We start from the raw sequence: 27,997 nt of genomic DNA, 5'->3' as shown, positions 1-27,997 counted from the left end.
ACGTTTTTATTCATTTGGTTTTTATTTGTAAACTAACACTATGCGTAACAACATAATCACTGATCGTTCGATTTATTTGTTACACTTTTCTCACTACTGACGTTTTCAGGAGGTTCTGCAGTCACTGTAGTGGGGTGTGTATCCTGAAATACAAAATAAAATATTAAATACTATACTCGTATGTACCTATCCATTATTCTTTCTTACGATAGTAATTAAATAGTAGCATTGTTTAGTCATTCAGTTAGTAGCAGCAGACTACAATAGCTGTACATATATTAATGTTTATACAGCCGAGCGAGTAGGTCGCACTCGCACTGACATTTAAATGAAGTTTGTATCATATATTAAAAACGTTAGACTATATTTAAGTAAGTAGAAAGAAAATATCTCTTCTTACTAAAAATACGTAGGTACGTGCCGTGAACACACGCCATTAGCTTCTGTGGTTTCTAGGTTTGTGGTTTTAAGGGTTGCGTTTTTAAGGTTCCGTACCTCAGAAGGAAAAAACGGAACCCTTATAGGATTACTCGTGCGTCTGTCTGTCTGTCCGTCTGTCACAGCCCCGAAACTATTAGACCAATTAAGTTAAAATTTGGTACACATATGTAAATCTGTGACCCGAAGACGGACATGTAACGTAACAAATAAATTTAAAGATAGGGGGCACTTTTAGGAATTGAGGCACTTTTACGGGGGTAAATGAGATAATTAAAAAACAAAGTTTTGCAAACTAAATCAATCAAATTATATCAAATGAGGCTCATTATGAGGATCTCGAATATTTTTTTATGTTATTCATGAAAATAGACAAAAAATAAGCATCGCCCACCTCTTTATCTCAGAAACTACTGGCTAAACTAATTATGAAAAAAAATGTACAAAATAGTTCTTTACCTAAATATGGCAGGATAACCTATTAAAATCTACATATCAAGCATGAGTCGGACTTAGAACGAAAATAATGTTAGGCTGTTTTAGGGACACAGCTGCAATGGTTTACGTGAAACGTGATAAGGACAGCTATTGAGAAAGCCGAAGGCCGAGATTCGCTTAGGGACGAAGGCCCAAAACTTCCCGAAGAGGCGTGGCTACGCGCGAGTCTGAAGGCCGAGCTGAGGCAGGTTTAGTGTTTGAGCACTAATTGTGTTTGAACACAGAATAATGGTACAAGTTGCCATGTGCATACTTTTAAATATAGATATCATATCATGGTCTTGAATTCTCGCATCAATGAAATGTCATATCGATGCGGATACGAACAATGCGCAGCACTATGGCTAATCTAAGGGCTAGCTCACTAGCGTTTCTGCGCCGCGTTTTCTCGACGGTTACATACTAATGAATACTTGAAGTAAGAATGTCAGGAGTAACATAGAAAAACCATCTACGCACTGCGAAAACCGAAATTCGCAAATTGCGGGAATCTTTCTCTTTTACTCCAATGTAGGCGTAATTAGAGTGACTTCCATTTTCGCGGTTATAGCCCGGAGGCGAGACAAGCGCAGATAGCTACCGCACCGACAGAAAGTCAAATACGGGCAAATGCATTCGCTGGGTGAAATGTGTTAAAAATTGCGTGATGTACGGAACCCTTTGAACGCGAGTCCGACTCGCACTTGTCCGGTTTTATTTATTTCGTATCGTATTTATGTGGTATTTATTATGCTTGGTCCGACACCCACTTGGTGAGTTTTTTTTCGACCCTTAACCTGCCTACTCCAGTAGTTTCTATATGACTCTAAATGTTATGTTGTTATGTTATGATATGATTAGTCAGTGCTAAACTCACAAATGCGCCAGGATTGTATATCAATGTGTACAAGGGAATTTTATTGTACGAATCGTTTTTTTTAACTAGTAGGTAAAATATCAATGTTGATTGACTACTTATAGTAAGTTAAAATTATCAGTGCAATATAATAACACTAAGGGCCACTTACACCATCCTATTAACCCGGGGTTAACCCGTTAAACTGTTAACCCAGTGTCAAATTGTAGTGGTAACCATGGTAACTCCAGGTTAAATCGGTTAACCCCAAGTTAGTGGGCTTGAGCAAGCGGTCCTTAACCATCTCACTAACCCGGGGTTAAGTGGTTAAACCGTTAAAACAGTGTCAAATTGTACTGGTATCCATGGTAGTAACTCCAGGTTTAACCGGTTAACCCGGGTTAGTGGAATGGTGCAAGTGGGCACTCACCAGGCGCGGATCCACCGTTGTGGGCAAGATGGGCATGCCCACAACCTTTTTTACACTTTCACGGTATATTGAGATCGATAGGCCTTCATAAAATAAAAAATAAAAACAATGAATCGTGCGTGATTCGGAACGCAGCAAAGAGCCATAGACAAAAATGGTGATACTTTTTGTCACATTTTTGACAACATATTATCTGTTTCTTTTTGCCGCATGAATATGTATTAGAAAAAAAGAGATGACTACTGGTTGGAAACGCGCACTCGCGCAGACCATAGACAATAGACAGATCTACTAATTTAAAAGCAAGAGTGTATTGAGTTGTATGCATGCACATGTAGATTCCCGCCAAAATGCCAAAAGTTCCGAGGCAAGCCGCCATTCTTTAAAAGTTTTTTGTTAATGTCAGTCAGGGTAAAATAGCTGTGATAGTGTGATTGTTGTTTCGACACAATGGTAAGTTATTTTAATGAAATTATTGCTATTTTACCGCTCTAATGCAATGCCCTACTCTATATATCATTTGTAACTTTATTTTAACTTTGTTTTTTGTTAATTTCGGCCAGGGTTTACCTAAACAATCAGAGCAATTTATCGCTCTGATTGTTTCTCGACGTGTAAGTAAGCTACTCTATGTATATTACTTTTATAATAAAACAAAGTTACAAATTATCCAATAAAATATTAAATACCTACATTGTTTATCGATTTATTATTTGTACTTATGATATTTCGTGTTGTGTGTGATTTGTTTTCTTGAGGGGGTTTTTTGGCGTCTTCTAGTCAATGACTAAGTAAATATCTTGAAAATTAAATCCTACAACTACTCACGCAGCTGTGCAATAGGTATATATTTATGGGGCATATCATGCTATCTCGAATGAACATTTAGATTTAAAAATTTTAATTGGGTAGATTCTTTATGTACCTAGTCAAATATAAAATAATTTACCTACATATTTAGTGGTCGATTGAGTAGTAATGGAATACCTCATACTATAGGGAAATAAGTCAGCTAAGCGTAACTACGTTTACTAAGTATTAGGATCAAGGGAGTTTAAAAATGATTCATAATACGTATGTATTATTAGTAATTTTCAAACTTTACCATACTATATATTAAGTAAGGAAACTGGTATATGGAGTACTCTATGCTTATTTATTTATCTATGCGTCATACCTACACATAATTGCTTATGCTAATTATACACAACGAAAGGTTGAAACTTCATAGAACAGGAAATAGATTTAGTTTACGTTGGTAATTAAATTGCCTACCTATTTTTTTTTTAAGTTACAGTCCTACAGCTAACCAAGATTGGACCTAATATAAAATACATTTAAAAATAAGACCTCTCCCACCTCACGCCAATTTTTAATATTTTCGAAAAGCTTGCTTGTGCATGTTGTTTTGAGTTTTGGTTGCATTGTTTTACAGGGTGATGAGGGTAGAGGTAGTGTGGAGAAAAAGGGTAGTGGTACAAGTGGACGTAAGCGGAGTCATGATACTGCTTCAACGCGAAAGATTAACACATATTTTTTTTTTAAACCTAGAGCTGAGGTTGAGGCTGGGGCATTGAGTATTGGTAGTGAAATTGGGAGTCCTCCGGCTGAAGTGAATGACGATTTAGATATGTGTTATATTTCTGATCAGGCAACAACTTCATCAGCGTCATTGCCATCAACTAGGATTAATGACTTGTCATTGAACTCTGAATTTGCTTCAGATATCGGAAATTATATTTCTGCTATAAACAACATGCATGAATTACCTGATGCTACTAAAGCTGTACTACTAGAAAAACATTGGGTGCCTCCACCAAACTATGATTTTCCGTACCAAGTTCTGCAAAAACACGGAAGAATGTACAGAAAACATGTCCAAAAATCACATCTTGAAAAATTCCACTGGCTTGTGCTTTCACGTAAAGATCAGGGACTTTATTGCAAATATTGTGCCTTATTTGTCACTACCCTCCACCTACCATATGCCTCCGATTTCGGTAGATCGAACCCTGGACGACTTGTGAAAGAACCATTGAAAGCCTTTAACAACTTATTAGGTGAAGGAGGGTTATTGCTGCATCATCAACGCAATCGTTATCATAATATGGCTGTCGAAAGTGGAAAGAACTTTTTGGCGTACTATCATAAACCTGAGGTTGATATTGCTAACCAGATTTCTACTCAAAGAATGGCCCTATTGGTTTACTAGCTGTGGCTAGTATAGGAAACAAAAAAAAAGATTGATTGAAATTGATTTGGAATTTAATCAAAACTGACTATTTAATTGGACGAAATCAGCTCTGAATTAATTCAAAGCCAAAGTCCTGATGCGCAGGAAAAAGGAAATAGGTAATCAAATTCAAAAGTCATTCATGACTCATAATTGCTTTATGAGCGAACTTAGAGTCGCACTTGGCCGATTTTCGGTTTTCGGGTGGCTGTGACCACAACCTTTTTTGAGGGCTGGATCCGCGCCTGGCACTCACTTGCACCATTCCACTAACCCGGGGTTAACCGGCTATACCTGGAGTTACCATGGTTGAGAGTACAATTTGACACTGGGTTAACGGTTTAACCGCTTAACCCCGGCGGCCCGGGTTAGTAGGATGGTGCAAGTAGCGCTAAGTAAACTAGTGACTTGCTGTCAAACATAAGTTTGGTTTGATTATTGATCTTCATTAAAGTAATAAAAACTAAGTACCGATCTTTGACTGAAATACTGTAAGTTTGAAAATATATACCTAGATTGAAAATTAGTAAATTAGTAAGAATAGAACCTCTTTATTGTTAGTGGATATATTCTGAGAACCTTCTGGAAACGATGTACTATTGTTATTCTTCTTCCCATTCTCCAAGTCATTTACTGAAAAAATAAAATAAGTGTGTTACAATAAAAATATGTTTGTACAACAGATATTTGCCTATAGTAGACAAATATGAAAGTAGAAAAATAAATATAATAACAATAAACCATAATTAAGTAGCTTTCTTAGTTGGTGTAGAGTAAAATAAGATGGAAGACTTAGTCCTACGACTTACTTCTTTGATGCCAATTTCTAGAGAATCCATACGAAGAATCGGATTTAACGGATTCAATATTCTCGCCAGTTGTGAAGCTGGGTCTGCTGGAGAATCTTGGAGATTGAAAAGGAAGATTATCCGAGGCAGATGCCTCGTTATCTAAATTCGTCTTCTTAGACTCAAAAGATGCTATATGTTCATAATAGTTTATAGTCGTATTCTGAGATTCCCTCCATGGCTTTGATGTAACCACGTACACCTTTTCTTTTGTGAGTGGAGATATAGAAGTTTGAATAGTCTCCCATGGAGCAGGAGTTGTGGTAGAAGATCGGAATGATGACGCTGCGGTATAGATGTGAAGCTTTTGCAAATCTTCATAATCATCTTTATTTTTGTCTGTCAGTTTAGATCTGGTACTATCTATATTATTATTCTCTTCGTGTGATTTTATATTTGAACTTTCATCCTCAGTTACGGAATGCCGTATGCTACTTGATCCTTCGTGATCATAAAAATCATAATTATATATGCTAGGCGTCACAGAATTAGTAACCGGACTAATTGTAGTAAAATATTCGTCTGGAATTTGTTTAGCATATTTACCGTTATTACGAGTTCGTTGAGATTGAGTTTTAAAACGTTTAGAAAACTCTTGTTCGGTCCAATCATCGATATTTTGTTGAAGTTTTATAATATCAAAGGGAGGTTCTTTTACATCATACAAATCGTTTAGTATAGAATGGGTATTCAATCTCTCTGATTCGTAATTATCATTTTCTGTGTGAGATGCCTCCTCTGTTGTTGTACTAGGCGTAGTGTAACTCTCCGTACTAGAATCAGCAGTGTAATAATTTTCTGTATTCGTTGGCACTTTCCTAGCTAGGTAGTCATCTTCAGGAGTCGATATCCATTCCTCTTGTCTCTGTTCGTGTTCATTCGTTTGCTTATTCTGTTGCCCAGTTGTGTATGGTATGATAATTTGAACAATTTTTGGTTTATTTGAATCTTCCTGAGCTGCTGTTGGTTGTGAAAACGCATCACTATAATCGGTTCTACTTTCATCCCAAGCGCTACTAGAGAAAGTCGATTGCTTTGGTGCCACTGTTGTAGAAATATCATCGTAAATTTCATAATCGTCTACATTTAATGGACCACTTGTAGAAAACACGAAGTTAGTATACTCTTTATGCGGAGCTCCAGGTTTTAGATACAACAATGGTGAATCTATGTTCTGCAGATTACTCTCTGTACGATATTTATCAACGTCTTCGTCCTTAACTCCTCTTAAATCAGCAAAGTTCTTGTGGTTAGAAGGGTGACTACCAGATTTATATTTTAAATCAGAAGGTATATTCGGCTCATATAAATCATTGCCAACCTCAACTCCAGTACTTTCAAAACTAGAATCTTGATTTGACTTTGTAGCTTCAATGTGATCTTCAGATGCTTGGGAAGAAATATCTCTAAAACTATCTACTATAAATCCATTAGGAATATTTCTGTAAGCCTTCGATTGATTTGATATTTTTCCGACATCGATGTCGATAACTGGAGATTGCACTATAGATGTAGGATAATCTATAGAATGAGTGTATTCGGCAAGTGGCAAGCTTTGTTGTATATTAACATTATTTGATGGTGGTTGCACTTGTTTTATTCCGAGGGCATGATTTAAGGGCAAGTTAGGTAGCGGCCGGAACGGTCGAGCATTAAATATTGGTGGTAATGGAGATACGCTTAGGTTCGGTAAAGCAACAGGTTGTAACGTATGTATGTTTCGTCCTCTATTCAAAGTAAATGGGGCTGGTTTTGCCAGAGCTAATGAATGATTGGGATTTAATCCTTTAGTCCCATCAAGAGGTAAAACTTCAGTCCTTATTTTAGATGACTCCGCTGCAGTAGCCGATACTAGGAAAGGTATATCTGCTTCATAGGTGCTTGGAATTGGCTCTCCGTATGAATTTTTAAACCCTAATGGAGCGGAAACTTTTGGTAATTGTAAGTCTTCGGAAGGAAGAGTGTTCTGTATAACATCTATTTGATTATCTTGAGGTAGGTCATTATTTATTACTCCTGGCTCATAACTGGGAGTCACAGGTAAGTAAGTCGATGCTAAAGGCCTCGGTGAATCATATAATGGCATAGGTGTAGAGTAAGTAGAAATAGGTGGACCATAAGTTGAACTTGGCAATCCATATGATGAACTAGGTACCCCATATGTAGAACTAGGAATATTGTATGACAAACTGGATTGTCCGTAAGTCGAACTTTGAACATTATATGAATTACTGACTGAGTTATAAGATGAACTGGATCCAAATGATGGACTTGGTATAAACGTAGAGCTAGTCGGATTTTCTACCGTATGAGTTGGACTCGGTGGCCCATATGTAGAGCTTAAGATGCCGTTGTTGTTATCTAGAGAAGGTGGACCATAATTTGCATGCGGTATCCCAGTTGACATATGTGGTACTTCCTGATTTTGTGAATAAAACGGCCGTGGTCTAAATTGGACCGCGTTTTGTGCGGTGGGACTCGGAGGTCCATAAGTCGGTATCAAACTTTGCTGCAAACTTTTACCTCCCAAATCGTATCTTATTACTGGAATCCATGGCACTAGATTGCAGGGATTGCAATCTTTTTTTATAGGCGCTATATTGTTATTATACACAGATACTGCTTCTGTTTCTTGAGAAGGGAATAACCAACCTGAGAATTTTTGGAATAGTGAAGATGACGGAGTTGTGAAAGGCTGAGGAGGAGGTACAAAATTAAAATTGTATTGTTTGTAAAAAGGAGCCGGGAATTTGAAGTCAGAAGTTGGCGCCTGAGGTGGAGGCGGCGGTGGAGGTTGGTAATGATACCCAGGGTCAATATTCTGCCGTTGCGATCTGCTGGCGCCTCCGTGAAACGGCACCGGTTTAATTTGAGACAGTGGCGGCGGTGGTGGCTTCAATAACTCCCCAAATGTTCCCCCGTTCCCGCTGTTGTAATTGTATCCAGTCGAGGATTCGCATTTACTTCTTGAGACCACAGTTAGCAGTATGAACGGGAGTATCTGCAAAAGAAAAAAATATTGTCATTTAGTTTGATATTCAATGATGAACTGCGGGAAGTTATCATCCTCTTTATCATCATCGATTGACACGGACAACTTTCAGAAAATACAGTGAAACACTAGGCGTGACATATCAGAGGCATTGTGGAGTCGGTCCCACGAGCTGCCATTCTTTGCACTTTTCTCTTTTCTCATAATATGCCGCCAATGGACACAATCAGAAGACGCTACCTTTTTGAATTCAATTTTAAACAAGATTTATTTACAGAGGAAAATGTGTAAGCAATCTTATATAATTATATACTTTATTCCCTCATGATCTGTTACAAAAGTAACCCTTAAAACGATTAAGAGCGAGTAGTACCTACTCGTGCACCGAGGGTTCCGTATCACTACAAAAGTAACGTCAACTATAACTTTGAACAAAAAAGAACCGATGGTCTTAATCAGTTTATTACATAATGCTTTCCTATAGCAAATGCACATGCTCAATTTTTTTCCGAGAGCTAATGAGTGAGATGAAAACTACCTGGTTATTAACTAGTGGTTACCACCACTGGTAACATACTGGTATTTTTTTCATCTGATACCACTGAGAACGACTGACAAAAATATCCCAATCGTTACCACTAAATCACAATGATTTAAAAAAAGTAGGTAAATATGTCTTGTATGTCAAATGTTGTACTGCCGCTCTAAACTCCGCTTATACTAAAGCTTTCAGTTTTCATTGGTTCTAGATACATCACGTAAATATAAATTTTGATTACGAAATGTATCGTATTGGATCGTAACAAAACACCCATTAAAACCTGCAACACGAATAAATATACGCATGATTTGGCAGCGGGACAAACAGCTATGACCCATTCAAGCCTCGTCCGCGCCCGAGTTTCGAAATTGCTGTCTGTCCACGTAAGTACTACATCTGGGTGCATCATTTAAATAAATACGTGAAGAAAAGTGAAATTGTTTGCTGATTCTATTAGTCACACAGAGTCGCGGAAGAATAATTTCCATAATTACACCTCCGGTCAGATGACATCGATTCAGATCGACGTCAGGTCATGCTCCAACAATAGCAATGCTTGTAAAAAGTTCTGTTATCAAAAAAAGTTATTACAGTAATTCTGGATAAGTGTTCTTCGCTAAAGGTCATCCCACTACGCAGAACATTAGCCTTCAACAGTTCACACGATCCACGATCTTAAAATAGAGAACTTTTACTTAATTGCCTGACAAAACGCAATGCTCTCATAACATAAGGCGCCTTCTCACATGACGAAAACACGAAAGTGAAAACTGGGTTAAGCTTAGCATTGATTCCGAATGAGATAAGGATTGATAAGATTGCTGAAGAATCCGCCAACCGCGTCTGCACGCTTGTAGGACACTATTAAATTAAATATACAAATACAGGTGACCCTAGCCATTGGACAAAGCCTAAAATCTCACTTAGGGTTACTTCTCAGGAATGCTCTAACGTTAATATTTTTCTAATTAGAACAAAAGATAAAAAAAAAATCAAACAAAAATTAATTCCAATGATCGACAACAAAAAGAAACATACTGTATTAAGGCCGTTCCATCGGTTTGCCGCTGTCTCTGTCACATTTCGCAAGAAAGAACGGGAAAGATCATGCGCGCCAAGTGTCAATTTTGATCGAATTTTGTCGATTTTTATTTATTTTAAAAACGTTATCCTACAATATCGAAATTCGAAAGCTATGAAATTATTATTTAAGTTAAGATTCTTTTTTCTTCTTTTTTTGTTTATAGTATCACATAATAAATAACCGAGTAAAGTTGGATTAAAAGTCCGAGTTAGAGGTTACTTTGGGAATTAATTGTATCGAGCGAAGTGTCATAATTCGTGTATCGGAAGCTATGATATTAAAGATAATATAGTCAAGAACTACATATATTTTTTCCACGTCTACGCATATCAACGCCTCTTAGAAAAACAGGATCATATAAGGAGATTTTTCGCCTTCTGGCTCAGGGAACCGCCTTAATCATTGGCAGTGCTTTTGACAACTTGTTCGAAAATGTGCGGCAATGATGACATCTGTCAAAAGACAGAATATTATTAATGTCATAAATAAAAAAGATAATCAATGAGGTCTAAGAAGGTTTCATACTATTTATTACCTCAGGAGCTATTAACACATACAGGCTGCTCCAAAGTAAAAAATCGTAATTTGTTAATTTCTTCGTAACCGCTACACCGGCTGTTATGATACTTAAAAGTCTGTTTTTTTATTCCGTAGACTAAAATGACGTTTCATGTGTATGAGATGACATTTCTTAGTACCACATAAAATGTCATTTTAGTCTACGGAATAAAAAGACAGAAATTAGTATACTGATTCGAAATGCCCTAATGCGTATGTACATTTCGGCTTTGTCCAATGGCTATGGACACCCTGTATAACAAGAAATTCTAAAACGTTGCTAAGTAAAACCATACAGGTAGACCGTAGATAACAGAGCAATATTAGCTTTCCTTAAAACTTGTAGCAAAGATAGATATAACTCCGTAATAGATGGATACAGTCTAAGGAAAAAACGTGCCTCGAAAATCAAGAAAATTTGATTCTCGTTCAGAGGGCGCTACTAGTTTTGGCCTACAGTCGTATAGATGGCGTTGACGGTTTCGTTTGTTATTTAACAATTTTAACGCATATCAGTGAAAGAACATGGGTCAAAATCATAAAAATATTTAATGCAAATAAAAAAAATAATTTATCTATATTTAAATACATTCTATCGTATTTTTATAAATCTTCATTTTTAGTTTCAAAGTGTGTCGACAGATGGCAGTGAATTTACTGGGGTTACAAAATTTACTATGACAGTACCGCTCTAGTATAAGTTACTCTATGCTTGTAGCTATTGTGCGGTGACATATGCCACGTGTATTTTGAAATAGGGTGTTTGACTGTATTTATTAATAGACTTAATAGTACATTCTGCAACATGGGGCGTAAGTTAAATATTGCAAACAAGAGTATAGTTAAATCGCGACGGCTTGCTTGCCGGAGCGAATTATACACAATGTTTTTCATCACACGCGATAAAAAATGAAGTATAAAACAAAAAATTGTTAATTATAATACTAGAAACTTCATGACTCCCTAGGGAAAACGCTTTTCCAATAGTTCCCGCTAAGCCTGCGTGCAATTCCACATTTACTGAGCGAGTGTGATGAAATAGTAGATTGTGTCACAAGGGAGCAAAATTACATATTTACGGCGAGGGCGTAGAATTGAATCCTAACCGAAGCGAAGGATTCTATAATAGAATCCCGAGCGTAGTGAGGGATTCAAGTGTGTTACGCCCAAAATGGAAATAATTTTGCTACCACGTGACACATTGCTTTTCACATCACGTGGTAATTATAATGCTTAAAAATATGATTTAAGCTAAAAAATAACGCGCAATTTTTTTTCAAAATAGTGTCCTAGAAGAGAAAAGTGTTACTTTGATCCCTCCTAGTAGGGAAGAAAAGTGCCACTTTGATCCCTCCTAGCAGGGAAAAAAAGCCCTTAATCGGTGATGTGCGAAATCAATTATTTTACATTATTAATAGAGAAACGTAGACAGCAGTTATTTTTAGACACAATTTCTATTTTAAAACCCGTATAAAACTATAAAGAGTAGGTAATTTGATCGTGACGTCACATGCTAGTGTTCCATATAAAATCCATAGTAGCAAAAGTGTTTTGACAGTTAAAAAAAGAAACTGATTTGACTAGTAGTACCCTATAGGAATACTCGCAAAGCACAAACATAAGCCTTATTGCCTTATTGTGGGACTACTAGGCCAATTATTGTAAGATTGTCCCATAATACTGAGCCTAACAGTCCTAGGCATTAAATTTATTGCTGGTGTACGTATTGCTGTCGATTAAATAAATATCAACTTTCCATACACAGCCAACAACTGAACTGAAGTATTGTACCTACCTGGTCGTTTTTAGGGTTCCGTACCCAAAGGGTAAAAACGGGACCCTATTACTAAGACTCCGCTGTCCGTCTGTCCGTCTGTCTGTCACCAGGCTGTATCTCATGAACCGTGATAGCTAGACAGTTGAAATTTTCAAAGATGATGTATTTTTGTTGCCGCTATAACAACAAATACTAAAAACAGAATAAAATAAATATTTAAGTGGGGCTCCCATACAACAAACATGATTTTTTTTGCCGTTTTTGCGTAATGGTACGGAACCCTTCGTGCGCGAGTCCGACTCGCACTTGGTCGTTTTTTAGCTATTGGAGAATTAACAATCAAGTCAAATGACTTCGTGTTTTGTTCAGAGCATTCATACCATCATCATATCGTGACTTCAATCTTGACAGTGGACAATCGTGATCTTTACAAATCTATTGACATTTATTTACTAGCTTCTTTTGTTTATAACTTGCCAATATGCTTAGGGGTACCTACATTTCTTCCTGTTTGTCTGTACCTACACGTACAGCGGCTATGGATTTTGCAATAGTCAATAGAAAAAAAACATGAGAATATAGAAAACGTACCTATTGAGATACAAACAATGGTCATATTCAATAAACGATCAGATGATGACCTATGTTGATTAACACTGAATGAACCTTGGAAATGTTAAGCGACTCATTTGCGAAGAGAAAGTACGGAAATTTGATCATTGAATTTACCTCGCTATTACTCGTGGCGTCTGCAATAGTACACGCATGAATGTGATTACCATTTAGCCTCCGTCATTGTGAAGTATTAGCTTAAGCTCTCGAGTAGGAAATTCGAAATATTATACATATCTATATACCTGGGGGCTTATACATATACTTGCAACGAAATGAAATGTTATTAATAAATAAGTATTGTAAATAGAAGTAGGTATTGTAGTTACAATATAGTTTTAACAAAAAAATTATACCTCTTATATTTTAAAGTTTATCCTTTCATTACATTACAACTACCACACAATCTCACGTCAACTCCCTGAGCGAAGCCGGGTAGGGTAAACTCGCATTATTTGGTGACACGCCTAATTCGGTGATACAAGTTTTGAAGCAAGCAAGCCTCACGGCTAAACCGCCGAAGCCGTGAAGCCATGAGGTCCCATTTAAAAGGCCCTAATTCACTAGCTTTCCTGGGTGTCATGCTTCAAAACTTCTTCTTCTTCTTTTATAATTATGGCTTCAGCCCAGTGGGACTATTTCGCCAGTATCAAGGTATTAAGAGATTTAAAAACGACAAAAATTGTACGGTTGTACAAGACAGTGTACGGTGATTTGTAAGCTCTTGTAAATCGATAGCTAGACTTTACAAGAAGCACGTGGACTATCGGCCGTTGACTCCAAGATGGTGGTTAAACGCGCTTCAAAATTAATTCTCCATTCACTGCACACTACCACATTAGTTTACTGTATAATAATCTATCGATATTACACTTTAAACAATATTAATGAGCAAAAAACAAAGTAATTAATCACGATGCTAACTATCAAGATGGCGCTCGAACCGGAAGTCAACCGCTTCAAAACTTGTATCACCGAATTAGGCGCGTCACCAAATAATGCGAGTTTACCCTACTTCAGCTAGTTTTGTTTAAAATGTAATGTAGGTAGGTAGGTAAAAGGTGATGTTTCACTAAGTAAAATAATAATGAACACCAAAAAAACCTGCATTTCGAATGGCATTCATCAACAAACAACATTATACTTCACGACATTATATTTATTTTCTTCGCTAGATGTAAAGGTCAGTGGCACCATAAAACGACGAGAGATGGTAGGATAGTTGTCTAGAAAGGGGCAGAGATCAAGCTCGTCCTATACCTACCTACCTACAAGTGTTATTAAGTCAAGGGAATCAAGCATTAGGATCAATAAAATACTAAGATTCTAATATTTATAATTCGATATCTATAGGTAACTGTAGTTAAAGTTAAAATCTGAAAAACTATATTTTGCATTGACGGAGATTTGTAGTTTGTTTCAAAATAACAAAGCGCTATAATTACGAAATGAAGCGGAATACCAAAGGAAACTAGTAACAGCATATTCATAACGTCAATGAAACATTTAAAAATGTTAAAACTAAACTAAACTATGTAGTGGTTCTGTGAGCCTTAGACCTCGGGAGCATAACTTAAAACTGAACAAGTAGGGCTCCGCAATTTTTAATAATTTCCATAAGCTGAATCGAAAAAAAATATTCATCTAACCTGAAGGCCTACCGCGAACCACGTTCGATGTGTTGCCTCCCTGTCACACTTACGTACGAATTTAAAAGTGCGACAGAGAGGCAACATGTCGAACGTGCTCTCTGCTCACAAGATTTCACAAGAATCCGTTGAGTTACGACCTGTAGAGGATAACATCCGAACATACGAAAGCATTTTTGCCCAAGCTCAAACAGAGACCTTCGCTAACGCTCGGTCAATAAAATGCTAAAAATTCAACTTATACATTTTAAAATTCCCTGAATATTAAGCGCCTATACTACCCAATAAAAATGCTGACAACGATGGAGTAATACTTAAAACGAACAAACAATAAATATTGAACCTGGCTCTATCTTACGCAAACATCCCATCACGATACGGAAATTTGACAAAGGCTGATAAAGAAAACAATCGGGCTCATGACAAGCTTATTACGTCCTTTAGAGGCGATATTGAAGTGTTAGTAAACAATGGAGGCTCATCGCTTTACGACGACAAATGGGGTGGGAACGTCCGGAGAAAGCCTCTTCGTGACTGAAACAGCAAGCTCAGACGAAAATGTCCCGCCTATTAATCTTTCTAAGAGTGCACATTAATGTACCTATTTAATGGCATTTGAGATTTTATTCAATAAACGTCAACTCAGTATAACAAAAAAAGAAATAATACAATAACAACTTAAGACTAAACTTGAGCCTGTTTGCCTGATGTATTGAGATTTTGAGTTCAATAATGAAAGAAACTGCTACCTTTACTGTATGTTTATGCTGTATAAGTAAACAAGTTAGTTTAAGTTACCAAACCGGGAGGTAAATTGGAATAGGTTAGGTATATCTATCCCGATGAATCGCCGTCGATTTTGAACAGCTACCAACAAAGTTGGAACCATACACATAATTAACAACATAATTAAAAACAGATAATAAACAGCAACACTGGTTATTTTGCACTTTACCTGCTATTGTAGCTTCGATACGTTCAATACAAACTAAAACTATTTGGATAAGTCTAACTTATCAAAATAGTTTGACTTCGTATTGAACGTATTATCGAAGCTACTTAGTTACTTTTGACTACCTACTAATTTGTTGTTGACATATCTACTAATTTGTATCTAGAAAGTAAAATCGTGCCAAAAACAGAATACAAACACATAAGGGCTTTAAATTCATATGATACGCTGCATAGGATGTAGCAAGAATACTAAACTACATAACAGAAAAGGCAAACAAGAACATCAGTAAATGTATTATCCTATCCTACCGATGTATTTTCACTACTTACACAATTAGGACCTATGAAATATGACTCGTTAAGTTATTAGTTTATCTTTGAGGGCAATAAAAAGGAGTTCTGAATCCATAATGTTTATTTATTGCTTACGCGAGGTTATGTCCAATGACATTAAATTTATCGTCTTCGTAAGCTGCGTCTTACGTAAGCGAACAACTCGCGAACGCTAAGCAAAGCGGCGCGGCGCGGAGGGCCCACGGCGTTCGCGTTCGCAACGAGATCGCCCACGTAGGACACTTCTATAAGTATCAAAGGATTGATTCAGCGCTTCGCGTTCGCGTGTTGTTGGCCTGCGTAGTACGCTGCGTAAGATGTGCAGGTATATAGGTACAGCTGCACTTACTGCATAGCTGTTATTCTGATGGAGTCTCAATCCCCAACAATAGGTACATACATATAGTTTAAACAAGATTAGGAATATTTAAGTACATATGTGGAGAACATATCATCTCATCCCTATATTAGTAGGTACTGTCCACTAAACTTGTACAATGCGTGCCGTGCGCATTGAACGTACTTACCAAATACTGATTCGCAGTAGGTACCTAGACCTACCTTACCTAACTACTACACAATGAACTTGTTACGCCAAATCGAATGTACATACGTACATACAATGGTGTTTTGGTTACTTAAAATTTCGTAGTTTAACAATATAATATGCATCTAAAAGTAAAAATGATGTATTTATACAAGTGTTCAATATTATAATCTGTTTTCTATTTGCTCAGCAATTTCTAACGATGCGTTTGGAAAAGTTTGCAAGGCGTTTCATGCCGAATCTAAGTTGTTTATTTTAGGTACAGTTTGTATTATGGTACTGACGTGAAAAATAATAATATGATGTCCGACATGCGATACGTCACCCCGTAGTCCCTCGTAATTGTGATGAGATGGGAGTTCATACAAAGGTGATGTTGGAAGATTGTTGGATCGTTTTTTTTTATTATGAGTATTATTATAGCTCCATTTTAAATTGGAATCCTTATTTTTGTAGCAGTAGCCTTAAAATCCCATCTCACCCCCCTTTCACCCCTTCTCTCCCCATTCATAACCCAATTCTCCCCGCGAACCCTACTCACCCCATTTTACGGTACTGATTTGACCGATACCTATAGGTAGGTACATAATTATCTAGCATTAATTTATTTAGCTCGTGAATTCATTTGTAATCAAATAAATAAATTATATACGTAATTAATAGGTCTATATTTCATTCTTGAAGTTAATTTAAAAAAGCATAACTTATACAGTATCCCATAAATATAAAAATAAGCCAAGTTCTCACTTGCCACCAAAACATTGGAACGAGCACAGGATAGTCGTGGACAAATTGTTATAAAAATAGTCACGAAATAAAAACAAAGTTTACACTTGACCAGTTTCGACTCTACACTTGAGATAATAGCGATACAATATATTAAAAGTTGATTACAGTGTTGTGAAGTCATTCCCATGAGATTGAAAGTGAATTCCACGCTTGTGTCTCGCAGTGGGTGTCCCTTACTGGAACTGGGCGTTGCGTTGATATGTGAATACCTGTTCATTTTTCTAATCAACAAGTCGGCCTATTGCATGTCGATCTGACATTTGATATATTGATGCCGATTCGGACAACTTTGATTTAATTTTAAAAAAACTTAAATGAATAAAAGTATGCGAAGATGCAAACATGCGATGCAAGGCGTGGTTTATGTGTGCTATTGTAGGTTAATATGTGTAATTGTAGATTAAGTATGAATTTCGATCCATCGGTATTTTTTTAGAATAGAATAGAATGTCCGTCTGTCCGTCTGTCTGTCACCAGGCTGTATCTCATGAACCGTGATAGCTAGGCAGTTGAAATTTTCACAGATTATGTACTTCTGTTGCCGCTATAACAACAAATACTAAAAAAGTATGGAACCCTCGGTGCGTGAGTCCGACTCGCACTTGGCCGGTTTTTTAAATCAGGTAAACTGAAGCTTTCACATTTAACAACTTACCTACCTATAACTTTTCATAACGTTACATTCTTTTGCAACTGCAATACAGCGTAACTGCTGCAGCATTGCCGCAGCGGGAAACGGGCGATATCACTCCTAGATTAAATGAGTCACGGACTGAAGGGTTGAACATTCTAATCGAGACAGAAAGGCAATAATTTAATAATGAAATTGAGAGTGACATCTTATGTGACAGTGACTGCACTGCGGCGGTATCATGGTCGCATTTTTATCACTTGTCATGTCATGCGTCACTTTCGCACTTACTTACTTGTTAGAACGTGACAGGCATGATGACAGATGATAAAAAACCGACCATCTTAGCCCTACTGCAGACGCAATACGGAGGTTCCTGTGAACTTTGTATAACTTGATAAATTCGTCGATATTCCCAAATGACATGATGGGAAAACTTATGTGTTCATGGCGTCGAAAGTAAATGGGAGCACATTAACGTCATATGAATGGGTGATTTTCAAATTATGTCAGGGTGAAAGGTCCACGACAGCGACTAATATTTCGTCGTACGTAACTTCACGAGTTACGAGAATTACAAACATTACGATTATTACAGTAATTCATTCACGCCGTAACAAAACGGAAAGTTAAGAGACAATATAATGAACAACTATTAACATTCGAATATTGTGTAATCAACTAATAATGCGTAATCATTAAAATAAAGGATGAATATGGGACTACTTTTTGAGCAGCTTTCAAATCAATTAAGCCATTGAAAGCTGCAGCATTAAACATTTAACCGTTAAAAGACTTAAAAGTCATCGCTAATTGCAATCGCATCCGTTTTTTTAAAGAAACCTGTTCAACAACAATAACAATTAGGTATAGGATTTGAAATTAAGGGATAAGTAAATTATGAATTACATAAACACGAGTGAAAACAGTATGGAGATGGAAGATGAGATACCTATTCAAATTTTCATGAATGAATGATGATGAGGTATTTCAATATATAAATGATGAATAATTATATATTTAATGATTGAAATGCATATAGAATATTTGTAATTGATGAATGATTATAATGATAATGAATTGCTATACTTAATGACCGAAGAGTTGGTCATTTTCCTTGTTCAACGGATATCTCACCATACAGCAGCCGGGTAATTAATGCTGCCAGCATCTACGGTATTATGCCACAGGAATCTCTTTTAAACTTAGGTACTTTAAAAGTTTATTTCTACCCGTCGACTTTCCACTATGGGCTCCCAACCCAACTCAACTATAATGACTTCCTTACCAAATGCTTTAATTAATTTGACCAATTACGTCTCGCTGCGCCGCCGCGGTCAAGAGGACAGTACCAAAAAATAACACAAAATATATCAACGAGCTTCTTGTTAATGAGAAAGAAGCTCGTTGATGTCTTTTGTTCTATCCTTTTATCTACTGCGATACAAGACTTGCCTAATTTTGTTTAATTTTTTAGGTTAATATTTAGTAGAAAAATTATTGTGTACAGTCGAGTTCATAAATATGTATACATTTTTTCACTTTATTGCAATGGATTAAGGTGAAGAAATGTATACATATTTATGAACTCGACTGTACAATAGTGATATAATCAAGCTTCTCAATCTCGTACCTTACTTAGGCCACTGAGAAAGCTACGTGGCCTAAACACGGTTCTAGACTAGACTGTAAAGCTCTGCATTATATTACGGTTGTATAAACGACTACATTGGATTTGAGTTTAGTTTTTCTGTGAGTAATTCTAAGACGTAGGTACTTGTGGATTAAATGACATATAGTAGGTGTTTAGAGTTTTCTAGCTCAACTAACGTAAGACCACCGGTTGTCATAGTATTTTCTTTTATACAATTGTGGATGAATCTAAGTATATACGCTATTATCCGTTGCAATTTTGAATATGATGATTTGTTTTTAATTAAATGTTCTATTGGGTTGCAAGAGTTATCAGGGGGGGGGGGGACATGCGACAAATGCTTTAGCCGGTAACATCTCTGGCAGTAGAGACTGGTTACCAGACCTTGGGGCAGACGGCCAATAGGCCATGTTCTGCTTCAAGAATGATGGCCCCGACCACCACAAGGAAGAGTTCATTATGAGGTCGGCACCTAAACCTCGAGATACCAGATCTGCAGGATTCTCCTTTGAAGGTACGTAGCGCCAAGAAGCGGCTTTGGAGCTTTCCTGGATCTCTGATATCCGGTTTTTGACAAAAGGCCGTAATGAACAAGGAGATGTTGATAGCCAACCCATGACTATCATCGAGTCACACCAAAATACGCAATGGTCTGATTTCCGGGTAAGTGATTCAAGAACCTTTGTGCACAACCTTGCGCCTAATAAGGCCCCACAAAGCTCAAGACGAGGAATAGTTGTAGCTTTAATCGGCGCGACTTTACTTTTAGAAGCCAGTAGGTGAACACTCACTGAGCCATCCCCGGCCACGGAGCGGACGTACAGGCAAGCTCCGTATGCCTTCTCCGACGCATCAGTGAAGACGTGGAAATCAACAGCCGTAGGAGTATCACACAAGGCCCAGCGAGGTATATGAACGTTGTTAAGAAAAGGCAGAGATTTGACGAAGTACTCCCAGGATGTAAGTATGTCTCCTGTAAGCGGATCATCCCAAGAACACTGGTTTACCCAAAGTTTCTGCATAAGTATTTTCGCCTGTACTATGCAAGGCGTTACTAATCCTAGAGGGTCAAAAATTTGAGCTATGACTGAAAGAATGTGTCTTTTAGTGACTACTTTTGGTAACGAGATGTCAATGCGAAACGTAAGGCTATCTTAAACGTTGGGTCTTAATTGGAGACTCGCTCCGGCTCGAAGGACCATATGTTGCGTCTAGTGCCTAATTCGTATGTTGAACCTTGGAGATCTAGACTGCTGAGTGAAATGATACTAGTGGACTGTAAACACTAAATTTATTTGCAAGTTACAAGATTAATTTTAACGCGACGCGACATGTGTCGTTCCGCGAGCCGTTGTTTCGAATCTGACGTCCCCCCGCGGACCGGCCCGCGGGCCCGTCGCCGGCTAACCGGTCCGGTGACGTGAAGGTGGACGTCATCGCTGTTGCTTGGGGAGTTAATTTGATGCGGCGGCGGGTTTGTCGCCAACAGTGTTTGTTTATACAAATATCTACTTGCACGTGTTTGTGCACGTGGCCTTTGTCCGTGATTAAATAATAATTATAATATCATGCTTATAATAATTACATCATGTTATTGATTTTCTTAAATAAAATTGCAAGCAGAGCTGTTTAAAAGAAACGATGCAGGTATGTCACGGACGTTGCAGTTCGCTAATTGTATAACGATTAGCCGGTTGTTGCTCGCCCGCGCATGCGCGTGCCACAGATGAACGCGCGTTTCCGCACTTTGTTTTTAAGTTCCATATTACATTGAGTTACGACAAGCGCCGTAATCGAGGAAGCAATTCGATAGACGGACTTATGTCCTGTGACTTTTTGAAGTGACGCGGTAATATTTATAAATATTATAAACAACCACTTAACACTCACGATTTCCATCGTTTAAGAATCTTAATGACTAATTATTCACGCACATAAACATGCAGTAATAATTACTTTAATTATCGCCATTGCAAAGTATGACCTAACGTTTTTACGACAATCGAGAGACGCATGTTGTTCGTGGGAATGCGATATTTTTTAAACAGTTTAGCATTAAGTCGTTCTCTACTACGATATTACTGGTTGGGAAAATGCGCTTTCACGAGGTTAGCGACGAGCTAGGTTCCCAGCGACGATGACGAACAATGCTCCGAGCACTTGGCTGACCTTAACGGAATGTGACACGAGATATGGATAATTTGCCCATTGCATTATTTAGCTATGGAGATTGCATCTGAGCCATGATACGTGGATTGACTGTGACATGGCAATTCGCTTTGAAATTAATTTATGCATAGTCGTTACTTAGTCAAGCCACAGAGCAGAGTGGACATGTTTTATCATCGGTAGATAACTGTTCGGTAAGTGTAATAGTCTAAGTGGAGCACCAGAAGACGAGAACCAAAATTCGTCAATTAAATGGAATATAGGTACTCGTATCAATCGGTTATATCTAAAAACTATTATACTTATCGCAAACGTAACACATAGAAAATAAATCCAAGTCTGTTGGTAGTGTTGGTTTATTTTACACCTAATCTACTTATGGAAGTAGGTATCTATCAAATAACTTTTGCACAAATTGTTACCTTATTAGTTAATTAACATTACTGAATCATAATAAAATATAGTTATTTAATATTTATTTAAATAGATATATATTCCTACTATTTATTATAAGAAATCATAATCAATAAGTATAAAGTTTTATTTCTATTATAATGAGTAAATTAATATTCCAACCAAATACTATGAATACTGATGATACTTCACAACCTATTAAAAACAGTCCACAAATAGATTTTTTCCTAATATCGTTCTATCACTACCTTGCTCTAAGTAGTAACTACTTTAATCACAATTTGTAAGTCACATTGTAATACCTATGATTGTACTCCAAAGAAAAACCCCTTGAGATACGCATACGAGTATAACACGGTGATGTACTTAAAATGCGTTTATTTTTTAACTATTTCTCAGAACTGCGAATTTAGGCTCTCCCAAGAATATCGACGCACAATCGGAAAAAGCCGATAGGAAAAAGCTTTATGTCTGCGCAATAAGAGCTAAGAACTTAAGAAGTCGTCGTTCGGCTCGGCTCGCAAGTCGCATCGGCCGGCGCGGCGCCTGTCGGCATTTTCATATCGGCTTTTGTCGATTGTGCGTCGATATATCTGAGGAGACCCTTATCAATCTTATCATGCATAAGTTTGATGATTTAAAACGTATAGTATATGTGGCCCTTGAGTTTGTTTGTATTAGATAGTAAATATAATGGAGAATTAGAATAAGAAAACTCGTGGCACGCCACGTATCTTCCCTAAAATAAATACAATTGCTATAAAACTGTGTTCCGTTACTTCCGTTTCGAGGACATGTTTTTAATATTATTGTTTCCGTCCATTTTGTTTTATACTGTTTTGGCACATTCGTGAGGAGCGATTTGCAAGCGTATAATTTCTCGCTCTTATAACATGCGTAAAACTACTCATAAACTAACGTATAACAGGCAAGCACATTACTAATACACATCCTAATTGCGTATTTAATGTCTTTTTCGTCTCAGCTCATTTCGTTTCGGAAACTAGGTAGATAACAAAAATTCGGAAATGCAGTGGATATTTTGTATATTTATTGTAGACGTAATCCTCATATGCATAAACTAATAAACAACAAAGTGTTTGTGCAACACTTGTCTGCCAAAAAGCCGGAACCCTTGAAAAAATGCATCGTAACATGATAAAGCGGGTAAACGCTGAGCGCACCGAAATGGAAAGTGCGTATAGTAAAGTATAGTGTTAGCGCAATTTGCGTAGCTGAACGAAGTGTTCCAGTGCTTGACGCCTTTAATTTAAATACAAAAGGAAGTACCTACATATACATATACAGAAAAACAATATGATAGTTTTTTTTTTTTAATAACGGAAAAGATAAATTTATTGGAAAACGGATAATTCTCGCCAATATAAGTTAAATAAATGATGGCAAACAAATTAGGAAAATGTAGTTTCATCGGGCGACTTCAATGCCTCGTCGGTTACTAAGTTCTGTTACCAGAGTTTTCACGGAATAAAAGGAAATAGGTAGCGATTTTTAATTATTCATATATACAGTTGTAAAGTTTATTTATAAGTGATAAGCTTACAATAAAACCTAATAAACATTGTTGTTCTGGTTTTGCAGAATTCCTCATATTACTCGGAAAATAGGCCTAAGAAAACACGTCAAAAGTACGCTCCTTGTTCATGTCGTTTTTAAATTTAATTTTGATTAAATACATAGTCTACAGATAGGGTTTCTGCTCGAGTATTCTCGAGTCGAGAAATCTCGAGAAATTGGTCCTCTGTCGAGATGGAAAAAAAAGCTCAAAGCCTCGAGAACTCGAGAAATAAATCTCTTGTGATAAGTAACCATTTATATAAGTGTTCATGAAATAAATCATTCTTATTTAAAAAATGTGTGCCAGGCCGATCAATTATAGCGTTACACCACAAAATACCTTGATATCTCATATTATTAAATATTTTTCTAAATAAAAGCATAAGTAGCATTCAAATACATAATTACTCCCCATTTCACTTCCTTAAGACCTGAAATTTTCTAACGCTTAATAAAATGAGTACCATTACCATATCCAGGCGTACTAATTAGGTAAGTATATACCTACCAAATTTCATCAACTTAAATCCGTCTTTGGTGTGGACTTATTAATTACCTTGTAGATTAATTTTAGTAATTAATTTGTAAAGATAAATTAATTATAATAGGTTTATCGCGCTAAACCCAAAATTCGTATCTTTACCACGTTCAATAACTTTTTAGACGGTAGAGTTTGGTAGGTATGCCTTTAATGCTAAGTCTGGTTTCAGTAAAGTAAATCACTCATTTCTCATAGCCTTGTGTGGGGCCACAGGACGTTGTTAAAATGTTAATAAGGTATCTTATTCTTATTTTTATTCTATCATACATTTGATTGATTATACACACATTCATGGTATAATGTTTGTTTACACACTCAAGCCAGTTTTGTCATTGATAATTTATTAATTTAAGCAATACTGATTTATTTTTCAAACCTTCATTTGACATATCGATCGTGTGCTTTATAAAATAGTTTGAGCTTACAAATCACAAAGCCTCAAGCACGTTTGCCCCATCATTTGTTTGCTCGAGTGGACAGTCGCGCCGGAAAGCAGATAGGAATGTTTACTCTTACCTATATTTCTTGCCTGCTTTTTTTCCGATGTACGAAATAGCATGCGTTAAGTGAGAGCGACCTTTACGGGCAGGTTACGTTCGGATTCACAATGCACCAGCATCACTGCATCCGCGTTGCTGAGCAGCATTGCTGCTGCATTCAGACCACCTATATATATTGATTTTGACTCGAAGTCTGCAATCCTGCATATGAATCTGGTGACTAGGTATCGGCTTTTAGTTACAGCATAATGTTTACCAATGATATAGCATTTTGATAGGACACTGTATTTCACTGTATGTTAACACTTTCTTCGAGTGTACTCGATGTCACTCAGAGCCGGTCGTGAGTCATCCACGACAAACGTTTTTCTTAAGTTTCACTCGTATGATTACATGACGATTACTTTAAGATTCCTCGATTTAATGTTTTTTGCTGTTAAAAACCTAGACTCTAAACAGTTTAAAATCTAACGAATTAATCTATGTTAATGGTTAATACATATTCAAAGCTTCGATTCATCGGTTACGTCAATCCTACCGATAACCTACTACCTGTTACCAAACTTTTAACGAGTTTATGGATCGAACGTGAGTAGCACTAATGTTTTATTACATATACCATTTAAAGTTACGTTTCCGACAACTATCAACTTTTAAGGTAGTTTTTATCAGGCTTTTAGAAACCTCGTTGTCGACAAAAAAAGGGTTGAAAATGTTTACATTAGGAAGTGGCTCGTTAGGAAAGCAGTGAACACTGTCGTTTACAAAAATGCATTATCGCTTTTTACGCCTCGGGCTCCTGTCATTTACATTTCTTACAAAAACTTTTTGGGAACTTTTTGAGTGACTCAATTATAAAGAGAAGCAAAATACCTAACAAATAATTGTTAAACGAATCAATACAATAATAAATCTTTTTACGGCATTTAAAAGCTCTTGATTGTGACTGCTGTAACGCATGATTTAAAGTTAATTGAAATAAATCGAATCGTTTACTAAATGTTGAATTAGATTTTTATTAAAATAAATCAATTAATTCAGAAAATGTCCAAAGTCATTAAGTACCTAACAATAGGGGGTATTACTGGAATGTTCAGCGACCAGAGTGCAGCACTAGCCTTTTTAGTAAGCCATAGAGTAACTTATACATACTGTGCCTTTAACAGGTTTTTGACAAGTTTTTAGACATAATAAAATATGACATTGATGCATCAAGGCGGTTTGTTTACAGAGGACCTACAGGTTTATCTTTCGAATATGCAAGAGTGACAGAGATGTTAGATAACGAAATTTCGATTTTCTTGTTTCGCGATAGACCCTCAGATAGTGGTAGTGGCAGGTGCCACTTATGCAGAGTTTCGCGTAATATTCCCTATTAAATGCGAGCACAATATCTCAAATTCTATTTCGTTATTGAGACCACAGATCACACTATAAAATATGTAAAACAAAAAGCGATAAGCCAACTGTAAGCTTCTCTAGTCAGCCGCTGTCGAATTCAATGTATACGAAATTACGAAGTAGGTTTAGGAAACGACAACAGGTTTTAAGTAATTCATAATATGACGTATGTGATACCTGGGGGCCGATTTTTGAATTTCGAGCGCTTGATTTCATCATTTTCCCTCCAATATATCTCCACTAATGCATTTCAATTCTACTAATAGAATTAAAGACTAGTGGTAAATACCACTAGATTCCCAACATCTATTGCTCGTATTACAAAATTATCAATTCGCCGTTACCCACAAACTCGACGAAATCGAGCGCTCGAAATTCAAAAATCGGTCCCCTGGTTTTGTAATGGCTACAAGTTACAATTTTACAAGTGTAAGACACATTACACATGAGCTGATTTTTTGTAGAAATTCAGAGCCTGAATTTCTATAGTCACATTGGTCACGGAATGAATTCTGATATTCCGTGACCATGTTATAATTCTTGTTAAATTTTCAATAAAAAATAAAAAACTTCGTAGTGTTTGTCGAGTAGGTCAATGCAGTCAAAAGGTCTACAATCATTGCCCAAATAAGTGTCAATCGCATCGATGTTGCCGGTTTAGGTTCACCGAAAATTTCAACTTTTAACAAAATGGACTTCTTATACCTACATTACCTATACACTTAGTAATTAAGTAACTGATTACATATCATGGCTACCGTTCTTGCTTAGGGAGTTATATGTCCCAAAAATTCAGTCTGTTTCTCTCCCTCGTCGTAGACTACAATTTATTAAGTAGGTACATTTTAATACAGATAAATAAATAAATATTAGGGGACTCTCATGTATTGATCTGTAGATCAACCTAGCCCCAAACTAAGCAAAGCTTGTACTACGAGTGCTAGGCGACGATATACATACTTATATAGATAAATAAATACATACTTCACTACATAGTATGCTTAGATCTTAAAAACTACGCGACGGATTTTGATGCGGTTTTTTTAAATAGAGTGATTCAAGAGGAAAGTTTATATGTATAATATCAGCATTGCACCCGTGCGAAGTCGGGGCGCGTCGCTAGTATATAATATACATAGAAACCACCCATGACTCAGGAACAAATATTTGTGTTCATCACACAAATAAATGCCCTTACCGGGATTCGAACCCAGGACCATCAACTAGGATGACCCACTAGGCCAGACTGAAAAGATAGATGTAAACCTTGTAAAGCACCATAATAACACCCCACTTAAATCGTTTTATTGCTTAAAAAATGCATTTAATAAGTACATATGTATCTCCCTCGAGCATCAAGGCTCAATCTTTTTTGTAATAAAATAATTAAAAGCTTCATTTCCATACTCATCTGCATCATCACGGGGCTCAGCGATATAGGTCTCGTTAAAATTGTCAAAAAGTTATAAAGTGAACAGGAAACATAACTCACCGGTGCGACCGCCATGGTATCCGCTTATCTAAGAGGAAGGATCCCAATCACTCTGTTTGTTCTATCATCACTCAACTTTCACTAGGAAACCCGGCATCACCTCAACTTGGCCATATTTTCACAAAACAGTTTATCCTGATCACAATTACACTTATAAAGTCATCTCATTACGTGCGGTCGGTCGTATAGCGGCCGGGGAATAGCGGGTAAAGCACAAAAGAGTCAATCGTTCCCACGTGAGAGAAATGCTCGTTCACGAACAATGACAGAGGCTGCGCGCGAGTCGAAAGGTGGGCAAAAACAGAATGAGTGTGGTAACGAAGCGCGCACGGCGATGGGGCGGGGGCGGCCGATACCTGCTGACCCATTTCAACTGCTTCCACCACCGATAATTGGAATTCTAAGCCCATCGATCCCCGGCGACGATCCTCAATCGGTATTGGCTTAACAATCGGAATCGCAGTGACTATGTCAGAATCAGTCAAGATAAGTAATTCTG

General features: G+C 37.0%; 2 protein-coding genes across 3 annotated transcripts in view; one reads left to right on the top strand and one right to left on the bottom strand.

The window, feature by feature from the left end:
* LOC134741495 (uncharacterized) lies at positions 1–27,982 on the bottom strand. Of its 2 annotated transcripts, none has more exons than XM_063674289.1 (4): positions 27,499–27,982; positions 5,244–8,283; positions 5,014–5,067; positions 1–143 (listed from the first exon to the last, which is right to left on the bottom strand). In XM_063674289.1, exons 1-4 carry the CDS (start codon positions 27,511–27,513, stop codon positions 106–108), a joined length of 3,147 nt encoding a protein of 1,048 aa, XP_063530359.1. In that variant the 5' UTR covers positions 27,514–27,982; the 3' UTR covers positions 1–105. The 2 variants fall into 2 exon arrangements, with proteins under 2 accessions (XP_063530359.1, XP_063530358.1); XM_063674288.1 differs by having other exon boundaries at positions 3–143; positions 4,982–5,067.
* The window catches only part of LOC134741530 (uncharacterized oxidoreductase YrbE-like), a 445,968-nt gene that overhangs the window by 60,677 nt on the left and 357,294 nt on the right, over positions 1–27,997 (top strand). The gene's annotated exons all lie outside the window — the stretch shown is intronic.

This window comes from Cydia strobilella, chromosome 5 (assembly GCF_947568885.1).
Source record: "Cydia strobilella chromosome 5, ilCydStro3.1, whole genome shotgun sequence".
Taxonomy (NCBI): domain Eukaryota; kingdom Metazoa; phylum Arthropoda; class Insecta; order Lepidoptera; family Tortricidae; genus Cydia; species Cydia strobilella.
The sequence above is the reverse complement of the archived record's forward strand: the minus strand, read 5'-3'. Positions and strand labels throughout refer to the sequence as shown.